This window comes from Mauremys mutica, chromosome 6 (genome assembly GCF_020497125.1).
Source record: "Mauremys mutica isolate MM-2020 ecotype Southern chromosome 6, ASM2049712v1, whole genome shotgun sequence".
Classification (NCBI taxonomy): Eukaryota; Metazoa; Chordata; order Testudines; family Geoemydidae; genus Mauremys; species Mauremys mutica.
The window spans coordinates 42,193,473-42,211,950 of record NC_059077.1 but is presented as its reverse complement, the minus strand read 5'-3'; the positions used below and the strand labels follow the sequence as shown (position 1 = coordinate 42,211,950).

General features: G+C 39.3%; 1 protein-coding gene across 1 annotated transcript in view; it reads right to left on the bottom strand.

Annotated features, from left to right (window-relative positions):
- Positions 1-18,478, bottom strand: part of HOMER1 (homer scaffold protein 1) — a 125,222-nt gene that overhangs the window by 61,298 nt on the left and 45,446 nt on the right. The window contains exons 3-5 of the mRNA XM_045020757.1: positions 16,152-16,283; positions 10,038-10,130; positions 2,326-2,468 (exon numbers count right to left, since the gene is read on the bottom strand). Coding sequence (XP_044876692.1) covers positions 2,326-2,468; positions 10,038-10,130; positions 16,152-16,283 — 368 coding nt within the window. The remainder of the gene's footprint in view (positions 1-2,325; positions 2,469-10,037; positions 10,131-16,151; positions 16,284-18,478) is intronic.

The following is an 18,478-nucleotide window of genomic DNA, read 5'->3' as shown; positions in this document are numbered from 1 at the left end:
GAAGGTTGATTTTCTTTTTTGGTGGTTTGGGTTCTGTAGTTTCTGCATCAAAGTGTTGCTTTTTTAAGACTTCTGAAAACATGCTCCACACCTTGTCCCTCTCAGATTTTGGAAGGCATTTCAAATTCTTAAATCTTGGGTCAAGTGCTGCAGCTATCGTTACAAATCTCCCCTTGATACTTTCTTTGCGTTTTGTCAAAATCTGCAGTGAAAGTGTTTTTAAAACGAACAACATCCGAGATGGCTATAACATGAAACATATGGCAGAATGCGGGTAAAACACAGAGCAGGAGACTTACAATTCTCACTCAAGGAGTTCAGTCACAAATTTAATTAACGCCTTATTTTTGGAACGAGCATCAGTAGCAGTGTGGAAGCATGTCCTCTGGAATGGCGGCCAAAGCTTGAAGGGACATGCAAACGTTTAGCATATCTGGCACATAATTACCTTGCAATATCAGCTACAAAAGTGCCATGTGAACGTCTGTTCTCACTTTCAGGTGACATTGTAAATAAGAAGCAGGCAGCATTATCTCTTGCAAAAACAAACAAACTTGTTTCTCTGAACAATTGGCTGAACAAGGACTGAGTGGACTTGTAGGCTCTAAAGTTTTACATTACTTGTATTCAAAAAGAAAACAATGCAACAAAAATATATATTTATAAGTTGCGCTTTCACGATAGAGATTACACTACTGTACTTGTATGAGGTGAATTGAAAAATACTATTTCTTTTGTTTACCATTTTTACAGTGCAAATATTTGTAATAAAATATAAAGTGAGTACTGTACACTTTGTATTCTGTGTTATAATTGAAATCAATATATTTGAAAATGTAGAAAAACATCCAAAATATTTAATGAATTTCAATTGGTATTCTATTGTTTAACACTGCAATTAAAACTTCAATTAATTGTGATTAACTCAAAAAAATCAATCGTGTGAGTTACTGCGATTAACCGACAACCCTAGTAGCAACATATCATTGTCCTTTTGCTATGTTGCTCCTAAGTGGCTGTTGCTATGGGGAGCGTTGACAATTCACAGTAGAAAAAGTGGTCCCAGGGGAAACACTGCTCATCAGCAGTGGTTGCTTTTAACAAGCTGTTGCTGCAAACAAGCGTCTACTGTATTTCGAATATTCCTCCCTCAAACACAATTTGTCTCTCTCTCTCTCTCTCAAAAAAAAAAGACCATTTCCTCTACTGACATACTGTGACTACACTGGTGACAGTTCAAATATAAAAATGACATCACACACAGTCACTCGTCAAACAATTTTCAAGTGCAAAATTTTGAGTATTTTAGAGTTTGGACATTTGTGAGCTTTTCTGGGTGATGTTAACACATTCTTCATAAGGAACACTGAATTCTTGAACAATTTAAAGTCCATGTCTCTGCTCATCCTGAATTCCCCACACAAAATTTCAAAAGATTCTGTTGTCGCCCAGTCTCTCAAGCACTATCTTAGCAATTTAATGTTTTTAAACCTCTTCTTAAACTGAATCAAACTCATAATTTAAGAGAAATTTAATATTTCAAAACTTTGCTCGACTTATATATTTACCTAACTTTTCCCTGCTCTACTTATTCTGCTTGTAGAGAAAGAATGTCCCATTTATGATAATTTCTAATATTCAAGCTAGATCCATTTTAGCTCAGAACTTTCAACTTTAAATAAAAACATTGTTTAAATTTTCCTAAGGGGCAGTGGAGCAAAACATGCTCAGTTCAATGAATTATGATTCATGCTGAAGTGCAAATGTAACTTTCTTCTGTATTTTGAAAAAAATATTGAGAAATATTTTAAATGGTCAGAGAGATGTTTAATTAGAAGGCTGTTTTAAATGTAAGCACTTCAGGATTACATAGACACATACATCTTCCAACAACTTATCACCACAAGGCTGAGTCTAATGTTATCAGTATTTTAAAATAATTTGAAAGTGAACAAAAAAATGGAAGTTAATTGGAACAAGTTCTTTGAAGCAGTTAATTCTGCTGAGGTCTCAGGCATGTAAGTATTGCTTCCTGTTAAAGGGACACCTTGTGTTCAGGAATAAAGTGCTTGTACTAAAATATTCACATTGTAAGAGAAATTCCAAAAAACCTCCTCAGTAGATTTTCCTATACAATTTTTCTGTGAAAAAAAAGACTGTATTGCAAACATAAAGCTGAGTCCTGTACTTTGCTTTTTAAAAAAGAATATTAGATTGTTTAATTCATGACACTGCCATTTTGGAGCCATCTGAAGAAAAAAAGATCCTTTTAACAATGAAGTAAACATGTATTACTTAATTAATATGTGTGAACTGAATCTGTACCTATGTGTAAATGGCAATGCATTCTGGGTTGGTTCAGCCCTTGGTTCCGAGTTCTGTGTCACTTCTGGAGTTGTTCTTTCATCATCTGTTCCATTAATGCTTTCTGGTGTTAAAGGAGATTGAATGTCCCCTCCTGCGGATTCCTTTAGTAAAAAAAAAAAAAAAATTACTACAATTATACACTAAGCTTATGCCACAATGTGCATATAAACAATGACAAAATTAACATTTTAAGTGCATGGTTACTAATTTTAAAATGACATTAAGCTGAGGCACCCAAAATCATCAGTATACAAATTTGAAAAAAAAAAAAACCAAAAAGAAACAAAAAAAACCCCAACACCACCCAAGCTATCATGTGATATGATTTAGAAACTTAATATTACTTGTATGAAAAGATTGTACATATTGATGTGTACAATATATCAACAAGTATGCAGTCTCCTGCTTATAGGGTTCCTGGACCTCTTTCCCTTCCTTTATCATCTTCTACCTACACATTAGTACAGACTTTGTGGTTGAAAATTCTTCACAACCATGACTACAACTCTTACCTTCCACTTTGTATTTTACCATAGTGCAACCACCTTGAAGTATTAAAGCTGTTTCTCATTTTACTTTAATAAAAAATGAAAGTTGAAAGTGGAAGCATCACTGTTGGTACAATCACAGCTTCAGCTGCACACTAATTACAGTAAAATCTGTACAAGAATCTATTTGCAAACCTTGTTCAGCAGGGTGGCCTGGACCTAGCTAGTGCTGGCCAAGGCAGCTAGTTTATGTACTGACTCAGCCCATCGGCGGCAAGTATAAGAGGCCTGGGGAGGCTAAGCCTCTCCAAGCAGCCTGCCCGCCAAGACCCGGTTCCACTCATCCTCTTCCCCCAAGGCTCTGCCTCTTCCTGTCCCCACTCTGCTTACATGAGAGCCTTGCTGACGGTGAAGAGGTGTGCACAAACGGTGAGTGGCCAGCTGGTGTGTATGTGTGCGGGGGGGAAAACACGAAGAGGTGCGAGCAGCAGGCAGGGGGACTGGAGGAGAAGAGGCGTGTGAGTGGCTTGCCGGTGGGTGGGGAAGAGGCATAAGCAGTGTGTGTGGGGACCTTGGGGAGGGGGCCGAGTGGGGCTGGGGCATGGGTGGGCCTTCCGGGGAAGAGGCTGAGAGTGGGCAGGCCTTGGGGCATTGCCACGGTCCAGGTGCATGCAGCCTCCCCAAATGGAGGAGTCACGTACCGCCCATGACTCAGCTCATCCCTTGAGCAGTCTCCACTAGTGTGGGTCTCTGGATCCCTGACTATACTTGAATATGTCCACTGCTGTATGGCACTGGTACAATCTCCATCACCCTACACCACAACACAGGTACATTTGTGTTTTGCTGTCTTTATCAAGCAACCAATATTTATTAAATACTGGTCATTAGACATATTTCACTGTAATTTTAATTTTAAAAGAAACATTGCTCAGCCTGGATCCTAAATCTAGGAATTAGACTTTTTTCACTCACTGTGTATCATTTCCCTGACATGAATAGGTTACAGGAAGCACCATGTTTTCCCATGACTAAACACATCCTGTGTCTCCAATGGCCCCCTCCCTCAGAGTCCCCAGGGAAGGTAGATCAGCATTGTACGTGGCTAATGCTGTTGCAAGCATCACAAAGCATTTTGGGGAGGGTCAAAGGTGAGAAAGTGGGGAATGGAAGATTCTTTTCCAGGAGTACAAAAGGCCAAGGGGGGGGGGGGAGAAAAAGCAGAGAACAGGTTAACTCGGCACTTTAGCTAGCTCCATGTGATGATGAGACGCTGGCCCCAGCCCAAGGTCATGAGCTAGACGAAAAATCTAGAGACGAGAAATCTACAGCTGCCTAGTCATGAGAAGAGTAGAACTAAGAGGAGCAGAGCTGCAAAGATAGCAGCAAAAACAGAGTGAATGAGGTATCGACGGTGATGGCCAAAAGAAGGGAAAACAAATTCTCCACAGCCGGTGTGTTTTGGGCAGCCGAGAAGGCCACAGCAAGCCGATTGGAACTGGTACAAAGAGCACCAGGCAGAGAGGGCCCTGGACGACAACACCCGCAAAGGAACCCAGGACTTAAAAACTCTCCCGAGAGCTGGAGCAATTTGGAGATTACAGTGGATTCCCTGGACAACCTGGGCCCAAGGCAAAAACTCCCATCCACCCCTCCTCCTCTTCTTCTTACATGACACCCAGGCCTGGCCAGTCGTGGGTAGTGCGAGTGAGAGTATGAAAGTGGGTTAGGGCTTGGGGCTCTAAAGTTTTCTTTTTTCCCCTGAGTGATGTGGGAGCGTTCTCAGCACTCTCTGCTGTATTTTATTAATAAAGCTTTAAAAACTTAGACCCTTTGGTGTGCTTCATCATCTCCTCCCTGAGAAGATCCTGAGGCATCAGCCTGATCAACTGATGCCTTCAGGCAGATTGGTAACAAAAATCTGTCACACTAGCACTTCTTATACCTCTGAATTAAGGGTGTGGGGGGAAGGTGGGTGACAAAAGCTATTGTTATGTAACCATATGGGCTGGAGCTATGAAAAGGCTGCACTTGTAAGAGTAATGTCTATCCTCCCCCCATCCCCTTGATTACACTGACCTCAATGGGAACTGAAGGCCACAGCACCTTGTCAAAGGTGCTCATAACTGTAAAGGACGAGGCCCTTATTGTGCATGTTCTTCCCCATTTAGTTTTACTCCCTAAAAACAAAGCTATAATTTACAAGTATTAGCCCTTTTGAGCTGCCACTTCTGAATCTGACCCAGTTACTCCAAATCACTAAATCTGCAGTAAAAGTTGACGAGGTTATCAAGACAGAAGCAGACCACAAAGTTCCAATTTCAGATGACAAATAACGGTAGTTTTCTTTAACTAGACTGAAAGTGGAGGTTTCCTTTCCCTCCCCAGAGGACAGATATTGTGTAACCAAAAATATTCACGTCAAACCTTGTAAAGGTCAAGTTTCGATGCTCTTGTTACTTTCAACATGGTTGACAAATGCTTAATAACTGTTCACTTTTTTTTATTCATATATGCAGTGTTTATATCTTAAAGAGTTGCAAAAGCGGCATGATACAAACTTACCTTTTAACAAAGTTTTCTGTAATACTTGACTTATAGTTGTATTATGTTAAATGTTTTGGTTTAAAAAAAAATAAAAAAATAAAAAAATCACACAATACACAAGTATTCCCCTCCCTCCCTCCCACTTCAATCCAGAATGAAGAGTCTATTAACTCAAATTACAGGGAGTACACGCTTCTTTCTTTCAATCTTGTTACCATTTCTGTGCCCAAAACTACTCTCTTTGTTTGCACTCTAGTGAAACTCAGAATTTAGTTTTAACTACAGTGAATCATAGAATATCAGGGTTGGAAGGGACCTCAGGAGGTCATCTAGTCCAACCCCCTGCTCAAAGCAGGACCAATTCCCAACTAAATCATCCCAGCCAGGGCTTTGTCAAGCCTGACCTTAAAAACCTCTAAGGAAGGAGATTCCACCACCTCCCTAGGGTAACCCATTCCAGTGCTTCACCACCCTCCTACTGACAAAGTTTTTCCTAATATCCAACCTAAACCTCCCCCACTGCAACTTGAGACCATTACTCCTTGTTCTGTCATCAGGTACCACTGAGAACAGTCTAGATCCATGAATGTTAAAGGCAGAACAGTCCCGAGTGGGAAAAAACTAGTTTAAGAACACTGCTGCCAGAAGGTTTGGGACAAATACATACAGGCATATATTGTGCTATTACATGTAAAATAGACGTCCCAAATTTTGTCTTCAGATACATAAAGTAACTTCTGCTGACATTAGATAAAAAGGCACAACTATCTGAGGTCAGAACTTATCCTAAACATGAAAATTTTTAGTTCAGTTTAAGTAACTTAAAGAAATCCATAAATTACATTTAGCACCATTTTGGGGGTAAAGCAAGTTAATCTATTTTAAGTACAATGGACTTCTGTTGACAAATCAGTATACCTCATTTTAATTATTCCATCCAAATCCATATAGATCTCAGAGATGAAATCTGTATCTTGAAAGGCTAGATCAGTTTCGAGTAGCCATTTTTCTGATCAGGTAGGTCAATCAAATTATAATTAGTGCTCTCATATAATTAGAGCTTCCACTAGATATTAAATTCTTTATCTGCAGCCAACTGGTATTCCAAAAGTGAGACATTCTTTCCTGCCTTTGAAAACAAAGACTGTTTCTAATCTGATCCTTTCAAACAAATTCTCACCATCTTAATCAGTAAGAAAGTTAAATCAAATTGTCACATATGGGACTAACTTTTAGAAAGTACCATCAATATATGTGATCATTAAAAACAAATTCTACTGAACATAAAAGCAATAACTCTCTCTCAGCTGTCTGGGTAGTGGAGCATGCCCACTTAGGGTTGGGAAGGAATTTTCCCCCAGGTCAGATTGACAAAGATCCTGGGGAGTTTTAAACTTCCTCTGCAGCATGGGGTCTGGGTCACTTGCTGGTTTGAACAAGAGTAAATGGTGGATTCTCTGTAACTTGAAGTCTTTAAAAATCAAGATTTGAGGACTTCTGGAAATGGCAGAAGTGCTAAATAACTTGTTTGTTTCAATTTTCACAAAAAGGTTTAGTACTGATTGGACCTCTAACATAGTAAATGCGCGTGAAAATGAGGTGGAATCAGAGGCTAAAAATAGGGAAAGAACAAGTTAAAAATTACTTAGAAAAGTTAGATGTCTTCAAGTCACCAGGGCCTGATGAAATACATCCTTGAATACTCAAGGAGCTGACTGAGGAGATAGCTGAGACATTAGTGATGAACTTTGAAAAGTCATGGAAGATGGGAGAGATTCCAGAGGACTGGAAAACATCAAATAGGGTGCCAATCTATAAAGAGGAAAATAAGGACAACCCAGGGAATTACAGACCAGTCAGCTAAACTTCAGTACCCAAAAATATAATGGAACAAATAATTAAGCAATCAATTTGCAAACACCTAGAAGATAATAAGGTGATAGGTAACAGTCAGCATGGATTTGTCAAGAACAAATCATGTCACACCAACTTAATAGCTTTCTTTGACAAAGTAACAAGCTTTGTGGATGGGGAGGAAGCGGTAGATGTAGTATATCTTGACTTTAGTAAGGCTTTTGATATTGTCTTGCAGGACCATCTCAAACAAACAAGGGAACTACAACCTAGAAGGAGCTATTATAAGGTGGGTGCATAACAGGTTGGAAAACCATTCCCAGAGAGTAGTTATCAGTGGTTCACAGTCAAGTTGGAAAGGCATATCAAGTGGGGTCCCGCAGGGATCAATACTGGGTCTGGTTCTGTTTAATATCTTCAATTATTTAGATAATGGCATAGAGAGTACACTTATATAGTTTGCAGAGGATACCAAACTGGGAGGGGCTGCAAGTGCTTTGAAGGATAGGATTAGAATTCAAAGTGATCTGGATAAACTGGAGAAATGGTCTGAAGTAAATAGGATGAAATTCAATAAGGACAAATGCAAAGTACTCCACTTAGGAAGGAATAATCAGTTGCACACATACAAAATGGTAAATGAATGCCTAGGAAAAAAAGTACTGCACAAAAGGATCTGGGGGTCAGAGTGGACCACAAGGTAAATATGAATCAACAGTGTAACATATTGCTAAAAAAGCAAACATCGTTCTGGGATGTATTAGCAGGAGTGTTGTAAGCAAGACACAAAAAGTAGTTCTTCCACTCTACTCCGCACTGATTAGGCCTCAACTGGAGTACTGTGTCCAGTTCTGGGCACCATCTCTCTCAGGAAAGATGTGGACAAATTAGAGAATGTCCAGAGAAGACATTCAATTTTTTTTTATTGAATGGCCTAGAAAACATGACCTATGAGGGGAGATTGGGTTTGTTTATTCTGAAGAAGAGAAGACAGAGGGGACAGGATAACAGTTTTCAAGTATATAAAAGGTTGTTATAAGGAGGAGGGAGAAAAATTGTTCTCAACCTCGGAGGATAGGACAAGAAGCAATGGGCTTAAATTGCAGCACGGGCAGTTTAGATTGAACATTAGGAATAACAACCCTGACAGTTAGGAAGTTTAACACTGGAATAAATTGCCTAGGGAGGCTGTGGAATCTCCATCATCGGAGGGGTTTTAACAGCAGATTAGACAACCACCTTTCAGGGATGGTCTAGATAATACTTAGTCCTGCCTTGAGAGCAGGGGACTGTACTAGATGTCCTCCTGAGGTCCATTCCAGTCATATGATTCTATGACAATAATGCCTTCGTTGCTACAGTAACTGAGAATCAGACCCTAAATGTCTACTTTGAACACTGACATGGCAGCAGACTATAAAGCACTTAAAAAAAATAACAGTAAAACTGGAAAAAAAAGTCATTTTAAAAACACTAAGCAACACTCAATACATTACTGAAACCCGGTGGGAAGATTCCTATTACTGGAACATGAACCTCAATGGTTACGACCTTCTTAAGGAGGACTGTGGGGGCAAAAGGGGAGGGGCAGTGGCACTCTGTCAAAAATAGCATTACAGTAGAACCTGAGAACAGCTTGGGAATGGAGGTTGTTCGTAACTCTGAAATGTTCATAACTCTGAAAAAAGCATTATGGTTGTTCTTTCAAAAGTTTTACAACTGAACATTGACTTACTATAGCTTTAAAACTTTACTATGAAGAAGAAAAATGCTGCTTTCCTTTTTTGTAGTTTATGTTTAACACAGTACTGTACTATATTTGCTTTTTTTCCCCCTCTCTGCTGCTGCCTGATTGTGTACTTCTGGTTCCAAATGAAATGTGTGGTTGACTGGTCAGTTCATAACTCTGGTGTTCATAATTCTGTGGTTCTGCTGTACTTGTTTCCAGGTCACTGACAACTCTGAAGCAAATGCCCTTTAATGCTTATGGATTAGACACAAGTCTGTTTAATGCTAACAGATAAGACACAAGATGGGGTAACTAGCTGGTATCTGCTACAGATCACCAAATCACACTGAAGAAGAGAATGATTGGCTCTTTATTCACTTATCTACAATGTGTAGGGAAAAAAAGTTGCATTGCCACAGGAGACTTCAATCCAAGTGACACATGCTGGAGGTCTCTCACTGCCAATACTAAAACATCTTTCGATGTCTAAAAAAAATATATAGATATCAATTTCTTAACTCAAAAAGTGCTGCACCCACCACAGGGAAATTCTATACAGGACTTCGTCTTGACAGAGACAGATGAACTGATCTCAGAACTCAAAATGAGTGATTGCTTAGGTACAACTAATCATGACTTAATTATGTTTGTACAAGTTCAATCTAGTCCAAGCCAGTAACATATGTGCTTGCTGCTTTAAAAGGGCCAATTTCACATAGCAGAAAATAATTGAGAGTCAAGTCAGCTAGAAGAAAAAAAAAATTTAAACAGAAAAATACTAATGATGATTGGGAATTGTTTAAGCATGTTTTACTAGATGCCCAAAAAGCCACAGTGGAGAAAGAAGGCTACACTGGTTTAAAATGCTCTATTTCAAGCACAGCTATTGGACTTGAAGCACAAATTAAGTCCTATGGCCTGTGTTAGTAGTCTAGTGTGACCACATGCATTATACAATGGTCACTGTCTGCCAAATAAATTAATAAATACATGAACAAACAAAATCTATTAAGCTATAAAGATCTGAGCTCAGATCGAACCATAAAACCCACCTGTGAAGGTGTACTTGTTAGCTCCATCTTTTCTTGGGATTTCTCCTTTGCTAATCGTGCAGCTTCTTTGAATTCCTGAAATTTTTCTGCAAACTGAAGGTACACATATTTAAAAAGATTATAGTACAAATACAAAATAATTGTTACAAAATAAGACCACTACAGATTCAGTCAGTCAAGGGTTTTTCCCTTAGTAAATGATCATTTACCCAAACTGTGCTGTATTATTTATGGTACATGAATTTACATACGCTTAAAAAATCCATTTGTATGTGAGCAATACAGATACACCCATCAGCAAACAACTACATTAAAATTGTGATATAACAACAAAATATATTGCTATACACAAATGAAAAAAGTGTGAAAAAGCCACCTCAAGCATGGGTATTAGGTTTGTTAGGTAGCCTTAAAAAGCTTCCTTGAAGTTTGAAATTCATTTTCCTCCTTACAGATGTTGAGATGGATGTAAAACCCACTGAAGTCAATAGGAGTCTCTTGGTTTTCAATGGCCTTAATCCTTTCTCATATGGAAAATATACTGATTTCTCCCCATATCTTGGCTAAAACTGAAACTCAAATGGGTGAAAAAAAATCAACCAGAGGAATACTAAACCAAATTAATCTCTGATGTAGCTCCACTGAAGTCAATGGAGTTACATGAAGTATCAATTTGTTTCATTATGTCTAAGTAAATATTTAGTTCAGATTAATTTCAAGGATTACTATTCACATACTTTGTTTCATGAATTTTCATAAAAAGGTCAATGTTTCCAGCACAGAGTCTTCTTCTTGAAAACTGTTCAACTAGTTCTAATAGTGATTGAGAAATTATTCTGAATTAAATGTTAAATTTAAACATGATGGATTAATCTTTTGAGCAACTTTATTAAAGTAATGGAATTACAAAGATGAATTTGGCTTGATGTGCCTAAACCTGATGAGCACTGCACTCAACATAGTACCCAAGCAACTGTTTTTATTTGAATTATGATTTTCTAATTAAGACCTCCTTGAGAACAACTGGTTTTGAAGAAACATCTGACTAAAGAGTTTGCAGAAATATTTTAATTTCTCTGATACTGGTATACCCTGGTTTTTTTTGTTTTTTTACACTGCATATGATCGCATGGATTTGGAAGGAATGGAAGATGTTATTGTATTACACATCCTTCTCACCCGTTTTTAAGCAAAACCTGACCTGTTGCCAAAGATCTAGAAATGGAGACAAAGCGGGCACCAGTTTCTCAGAATGAAAGCAATTCTGAATAACTTAATCCAGAGGTCAACTGCTCAGCTACTGTAAATAAACCTGTTTTCTAGATGTCCACCAAAGCCTGGAGGAATATGGTATCCTCCTCACTGGAATTGTAGCAATTTTCAATAAAACTCAGATTTATTTGCATACATCTGGAGATGTGAGAAAGCATACAGAATTACATCTCCTTCCTCTCAAGTCTCAGAAGGAGGTGATTTAGAGAGAAAATGAGTCAGAAGAGTTTTTCAAGAAGTTTAGGCCTCTTTCCTGAAACACACTGCAGACTCCTAACAGGAATCTGATTGTAATAAGGATTTCTCTTTTCCTAGAGAAAGGTAAATTCAAGAAAGCTGTGCTAGATCATTCTGCCCTTCATATCCTAGTAGAAGAGAGCTGGTTCTCTCCTTCAGACAATAAAATATTTTGAGTTGAGTTCTTAAAAAGCAAATATAAACATTTAACAAAAAAAGAGCAAACTAGTGTCATCTAAAATAGACAATCATTACTTCTTACACAAAAAAGGCAGAAAACGCCAATCACCTTGGAGAACTTGGATCCTTCCAAAAAACTCCCCCCAGGTACTGACCTTGAACAAAAACAATGATGTACTCTAAACTGAGTGAGAGAAGGGATGGAAAAGACTGGTGACAGTATGACCAAGTAGAAGCTGAGGAATGACCCCAAATGCAAATGTGGAAAGCCTTCGCAATCACTTGAATGCTGTCTGATGTAGTACCCCTTGTCAATATCCTCTCCTCCAGAGAAACTATTTGAAATAAGTGAGAACACCAGATTTTGGCTACAATTTTGGAGCGACAAGCTATGACTAGGACTTCTCACGCTAAGGTTTCTTTCTTCTCTTTCTTCCTTTGGATTCCAAGATCTCCACCAGATTAACGCTGCACAAGAAAACTAAAGTTCCTTACTCAGGAAATTGACCATTTCACAACTAGGACGTAATTTGTGGATTAAACATATTTCAACAAATTATTACATGATTGATAGCTTTGTGGCTAATGAGGCGCTGTGCACAAAATTCCCCAAAGAGCATCGCTATCCCATCTAGGTACCTCATTGCCTTTAAATATTACATTTCCAATATTCCCTGAAGCTAGCTACCAACATCCCGGGCACCTCAGTGTGCACTAAACAAATAATTTGGCTGCATCCTTAGGAATTTTCCATACATAACAAAAATGAATAGTCCTCTCATTCAGAGGAGTTCTATATTCTGCAAATCAGCTACATTCCACTCTTAAGGAAGCAAAAGAGAATGTCATCTCTGATTAAGTGACTCAAGCTTGAAAGATCAACTTTTTTATTTGGACATTCTCACCATATTCCCCATCTGAAGATTATTGGCTACATTCAGAAGAAGAGATTCTCCATTGCTGCACACATTGCGTAGTCATTCACTCTTGTGCAAAATGAGTACAAAGGGAAGATGTTCTGGTAGGGTAGCATTTTACATGTTTTGCATTTGTGTATGAATACACAAGGTGCAAAGCAGTGGGAAATCAGGTCAGAAAGTCTAGACTGAAATTCCAACTACTCCTTTTAGAAGTTTTCTTAGACCTTCCAAACTGCTAACAAGCCTGAGAAAAATTTCTTCTAACAATTATAGTAGTTTAGTTCCAGGAAGCATGACCTCAGGTCCTGGATAAGAAACAAGTTCTCTTAATGACCCTTTGGAGCTACTTATACAGTTCCAGTACTCCTATTCTGTCAGCAAATTCTTTGGTTCAAGAAAATAAAGAGAGCTTTCCTTCAAGGGCGTTTTTCACCTTAACAATCAGTAACAGATGTCTTTTCCCAATGGACAACTCAATTAACAGATACGTTTAAATGCAGATTCTTCATTTCATCCTCCTATCTTAAGATTGATTTATAGCTATTATCTCTTCAAGGTTATATGTTTGCACATGTGCCACCAGAGGCTGTTTCTTTCCCTTTTGTTATTTTTCAGCATTAGTATTTTCAGTTTGGTGATTTTCACCAAAGTAATGATTACAATAGCTGCTGTGTTGAGGAAAGAGGCTATCCTGCTTGGATGATTGGTTTGAGAGGGCAGTAATACCAGCACAAGAGGAAGCAGTCCACAAAGTGAAAATACTAGTCTAATTTTTAGGATTTATTGTCAACCTAGAGAAGATGTGCCACCTACTAAGGGAACAGGCAATGGTCAGGCAAGTAGCAAGCTGAGAATGCTACTTATTACAAAAAAGATATTTGTTTTACAGCTACCTTGTCCTCCACTCTCTGCTTGTCTGTTTCATCCATCTATAGTGTCTACTCAAACCTAGAAAGTACACTCCCTGAGGTAAGAACTGTCTTTTTGCTATGTTTTTACAGTGGCTAGCCCAATGAGACTCTGATTAGGGCCCCTGTATACTGATGTAATTCAAATTATATATAAATGAAACAGCTCATCTAGGGGCACTGTTAGTCACAAACACAAAAAAGCAATTTTAAAATTGGAGTTATAGGTAAAGGAATAAATTGTTTCAGAAGTTTCAGAAACAAAAGTTGTTAATATAAATTAATATTTCTCTGGCACCCTCAGGCCCATGTCACAACTGAAGTCCCATTCCACTAGGCACTATACAAATACCTAGTGAAAGGCAGTCACTGTGGACAGGACACTGTGGAAGGGGACACAGTGATAGAGGAAGTGAGTTGCTGAAAGTCACACAGGAATTTAATAGAGCTGGATTATAACCCAGGTCTTCTATTGTCTCAGTCCTGTGTCACTAAATAAACTTATTTCCCAATTCAAAAGTGACTGAATAGATTACGATCAAAAAGTGAAGATTTCTTTTCCCCTGCTAAGAAGTTTCCATAACCTTCTCTTACATTTTGCTATTAAAAAAAAAACCACTGACAACACAGCTTAATTTTAAAACTTCAGCCTTGTTTTGTGTGTGAGGTGTGGAGGGAGTCCTCAACAAGGACTGGTGACTAACATATCTGTGGTTTAATAATTAAGATAAGGAAGGCACCATGAAAATAACATACTGAACATGTACTGAATGTTCATTATCACGAACTTCAGAAAGACAGTTTGATTTTTATAAAAAAAAGTTTACATATCTGCCAAAGAGCATGGAATTCAGGATGTGCACTGCTTAACAACTGCTTCCTACAATAATTATAATTTTTTTTTCCAATTCCTCATCAGCACATTGGTATCACACATGCAAATAATGATATAGCCAATGTATATGCACATCCCAAAAGGATTAAGACACCACGAACCACAGAAAGGGGCAAATGAAGAGGCAGTATCAAGATGCTAGGAAAACAAAAACAAAAAACAAACAAAACACCCCAGGAATTCCTGCTCTGAATACAAGACACTCTTATTAAGCTCTTTTGATATTCTGTTTTGAGAAATGGAGAGAGTGACCTGCAACAAACTAGTACATTAGAAAGGAAAATCAAATCAGCACTCATTAAATAACCCTTGTAAGTATTAGCAATGCAAGATATACACCACGTTAATGAGTAATTGTCTCTTGGGTAGATATGAACACCAGTTTAAAACAAGCTACATTAACTTGTTTTTTAAGCTTATTGATGCAGTGATGTGTGAGAATGCACATGCATATTATATTATAATCAATGTCATTCAGAATTTTTTCCTTGGTTTTAAGTAACTTAGTAGAGATTGATGCTATTTGATTATGTAAAGCAGAAATAATTTTAATAAGTAAATCACAATAATATCCAACTGGACAGATATTCCATCAGGAAATATTTTGAAGGGGGTGGGCACAAGGGAACTGCTGTAACTCCTTGATCTGGACTGAGGCTGGCTCTACACTTTCCTAGGTGTAGAGTGGCTGCAGTAGTGCAAATAATCTGGTTTAAGAGAGCTCCAAGGAAAGCAAAGGTAGCGTCTTCTGGAAGGCCCAAGGTTCACTGGAAAACCAGGTAATCCAGTGAGAAAACCTTTCAGGAGTTTCTCTATTTCAGTATGCTCTATGAACTACTGCATATGCTACCAACAACTTGCAGTCTGTTGTTCAAACTGTGGCACTAAAGACATCAGGAATACTAACTGGGATTTCTCTGGGAAATGTGAGCAACTTACCTCCCACTAGGAAAGTGGACTTTTATTTTCAAGCAGGCCAGCATAAAATTTCACATACTCCACAAGGTGTTTCTCAATATTGCTGGTAATCTATTTGCATTTTCTATACTCTAATAATATTAGTTTTATTTTATCCCTATTGTATTTTTCTAACTTTCCCTTAAGTTTTCAATTCTTAAAATGTTTGTAATAAAATAGTTATATGGCAGAGAATGGAGGAAAATATGAAAAGAATGTGGGTGAAAATTACAGTTGAAAAAAGTGTGTCACTGACTGAGCAAAAATTTTCCTGATGGGATCTAAAGATAGCAAGAAAGAAACTATTTGAATTTAGGTCCTGAATTTTCTTCCTTAAAAGAAAAAAAGTAAACTGATCTTCCATGTAAATGTTTTGGTTTGCTACGGGGAAAAAAATTCACTTTTATATGACAAAAGAGAAGAGAAAAATCTGACATTTTACATTGTGCAGTAAGGTTTGAAAAGAAAAAAAAATCTAAAATTTCTCCCTTAAAAAAAAAAAATTCATTGGTATCACCAAAGCGGTTTAAAAGCTTGTTTCCAAGGTTGCCCTTCTCACTTCTCCAGGTTATAAAAGGTAATATTTACATATTCTCTGAATCCAGCCTTAACACTATTGAGTGTCAAGGCTATACAAGATATTAATTTGGTTCTAGCTCTTCATAAATCATCCTGTTTGGGGGCTGATGGGGAGGGGCAGAATTTCCATATCTCTTGGGTATTTTTAATAAACAGGTTTACTTACTTTTGAAAGATGATGTTCAGAGGAAAATCCCAAGCCATAGACAGTATTCGCCCTGCTGTCTGCCCACTGGCCAAACTTCTGGGATGTTTTAGTAAATGTCATGTTGGGGGTGATAGTGCTATTAATTATTGCCTGCAAAGAAAATGTAATAGCAGTTGTAAGAAGTTTTCATCACATTTTAAATAATGTAAGATCCATCAGCAAACATGCAGATATATCCAAATATTTGGGTATAGTTACATGCTCTCAAGAGAACTCTTTAGCAAAGCCATATAAACTGGTAGCCATGATTTAGAGGTGATACAAACTGTTCCAATCACATCTACAATTATTAATATGCAGAGTGGCATTTTTTTCTAGGAGAGATGCCAATGGGGTCAGAAGAAAAAAAACAAAAAAACAGATTTTGTGAAGTGTACGTTGATGCGGCATTCTAAAGACATACTGCCAAGACAGCTGTTGTCTTACACTAAAATAAAAGCTTCAAAATGTGTGTTCAGAAACACAGTTGTATAGTTTTTGGTACTCTTCTTATTGTTCCTTTATGTGAACATGGCTAGCATTAATGAGATAACACCTAACTATAGGAAAAAACCTCACATCTCTGTGTTTTAAATATCATGGATTATCAGGGTTGGAAGGGACCTCAGGAGGTCATCTAGTCCAACCCCCTGCTCAAAGTAGAACCAATCCCCAACTAAATCATCCCAGCCAGGGCTTTGTCAAGCCTGACCTCAAAAACCTCTAAGGAAGGAGGTTCCACGACCTCCCTAGGTAACCCATTCCAGTGCTTCACTACTCTCCTACTGAAAAAGTTTTTCCTAATATCCAACCTAAACCTCTCTCACTGCAACTTGAGACCATTACTCCTTGTTCTGTCATCTGATACCACCGAGAACAGTCTAGATCCATCCTCTTTGGAACCCCCTTTCAGGTAGTTGAAAGCAGCTATCAAATTCCCCCCTCATTCTTCTCTTCTGCAGAATGAACAATCCTTGTTCCCTCAGCCTCTCCTCATAAGTCATGTGCTCCAGCCAGGGGCGGCTCTACCTTTTTGGCCGCCCCAAGCAGTCATGCGCGGGAGGTGCCCCGGAGCCCCGGGAGCAGCGGACCTCCGCGGGCATGACTGCGGAGGGTCCGCTGGTCGCGCAGCTCGGCTGGACCTCCCGCAGCTGCGGATGGTTCGCAGGTCCGGCGGCTCCGCTTGAGCTGCCGCAGTCATGCATGCGGGAGGTCCACTGGAGCCGCAGGACGAGCGCCCCCTCCGCAGTCATGCCTGCGGCAGGTCCGGTCGTCCCGGGGCTCCGGTGGACCTCCCGCAGGCATGACTGCGGCAGGTCCGCCGGCCCAGCCTGCCGCCCCCCCCGGGAAAGGGCCGCCCCACGCGCGTGCTTGCCACGCTGGGGTCTGGAGCCGGCCCTGGCTCCAGCCCCCTAATCATTTTCATTGCCTTCCGCCGGACTCTTTCCAATTTCTCCACAGCCTTCTTGTAGCGTGGGGCCCAAAACTGGACCCAGTACTCCAGATGAGGCCTCACCAACATTGAATAGAGGGGAATGATCACATCTCTCGATCTGCTGGCAATGCCCGTACTTATATGGCCCAAAATGCCATTAGCCTTCTTGGCAACAAGGGCACACTGTTGATTCATATCCAGCTTCTCATCCACTTGTAACCCCTAGGTCCTTTTCTGCAGAACTGCTGCCTAGACATTTGGTCCCTAGTCCCTCGCAGTGCATGGGATTTGTCCATCCTAAGTGCAGGACTCTGCACTTGTCCTTGTTAAACCTCATCCAATTTCTTCCTCATCCAACCCTCTAATTTGTCTAGGTCCCTCTGTATCCTATCCCTACCCTCCAGCGTATCTACCAATTCTCCCAGTTTAGTGTCATCAGCAAACTTGCTGAGGGTGCAGTCCATTAATGAAAATACTGAACAAAACCGGCCCCAGGACCGACCCTTTGGGCACTCCACCAACTAGACACAGAGCCATTGATCACTACCCGTTGAGCCCAACGATCTAGCCAGCTTTCTAGCCACCTTATAGTCCATTCATCCAGCCCATACTTCAACTTGCTGGCAAGAATACTGTATCAAAAGCTTTACTAAAATCAAGGAAAAATACTGCAATATAGCATAGGATGGATCAGTTACATACGCACAGCAAGCTGCAAAAGGTGTATGTATTCCTCTGTTGCATCTGAAGAAGTGAGGTGTTTTTTTACCCACGAAAGCTTATGCTCAAATAAAACTGTTAGTCTTTAAGGTGCCACCGGACTCCTTGTTGTTTTTGTGTATTCCTCTGTTACACACAGCACCAAAAAAAG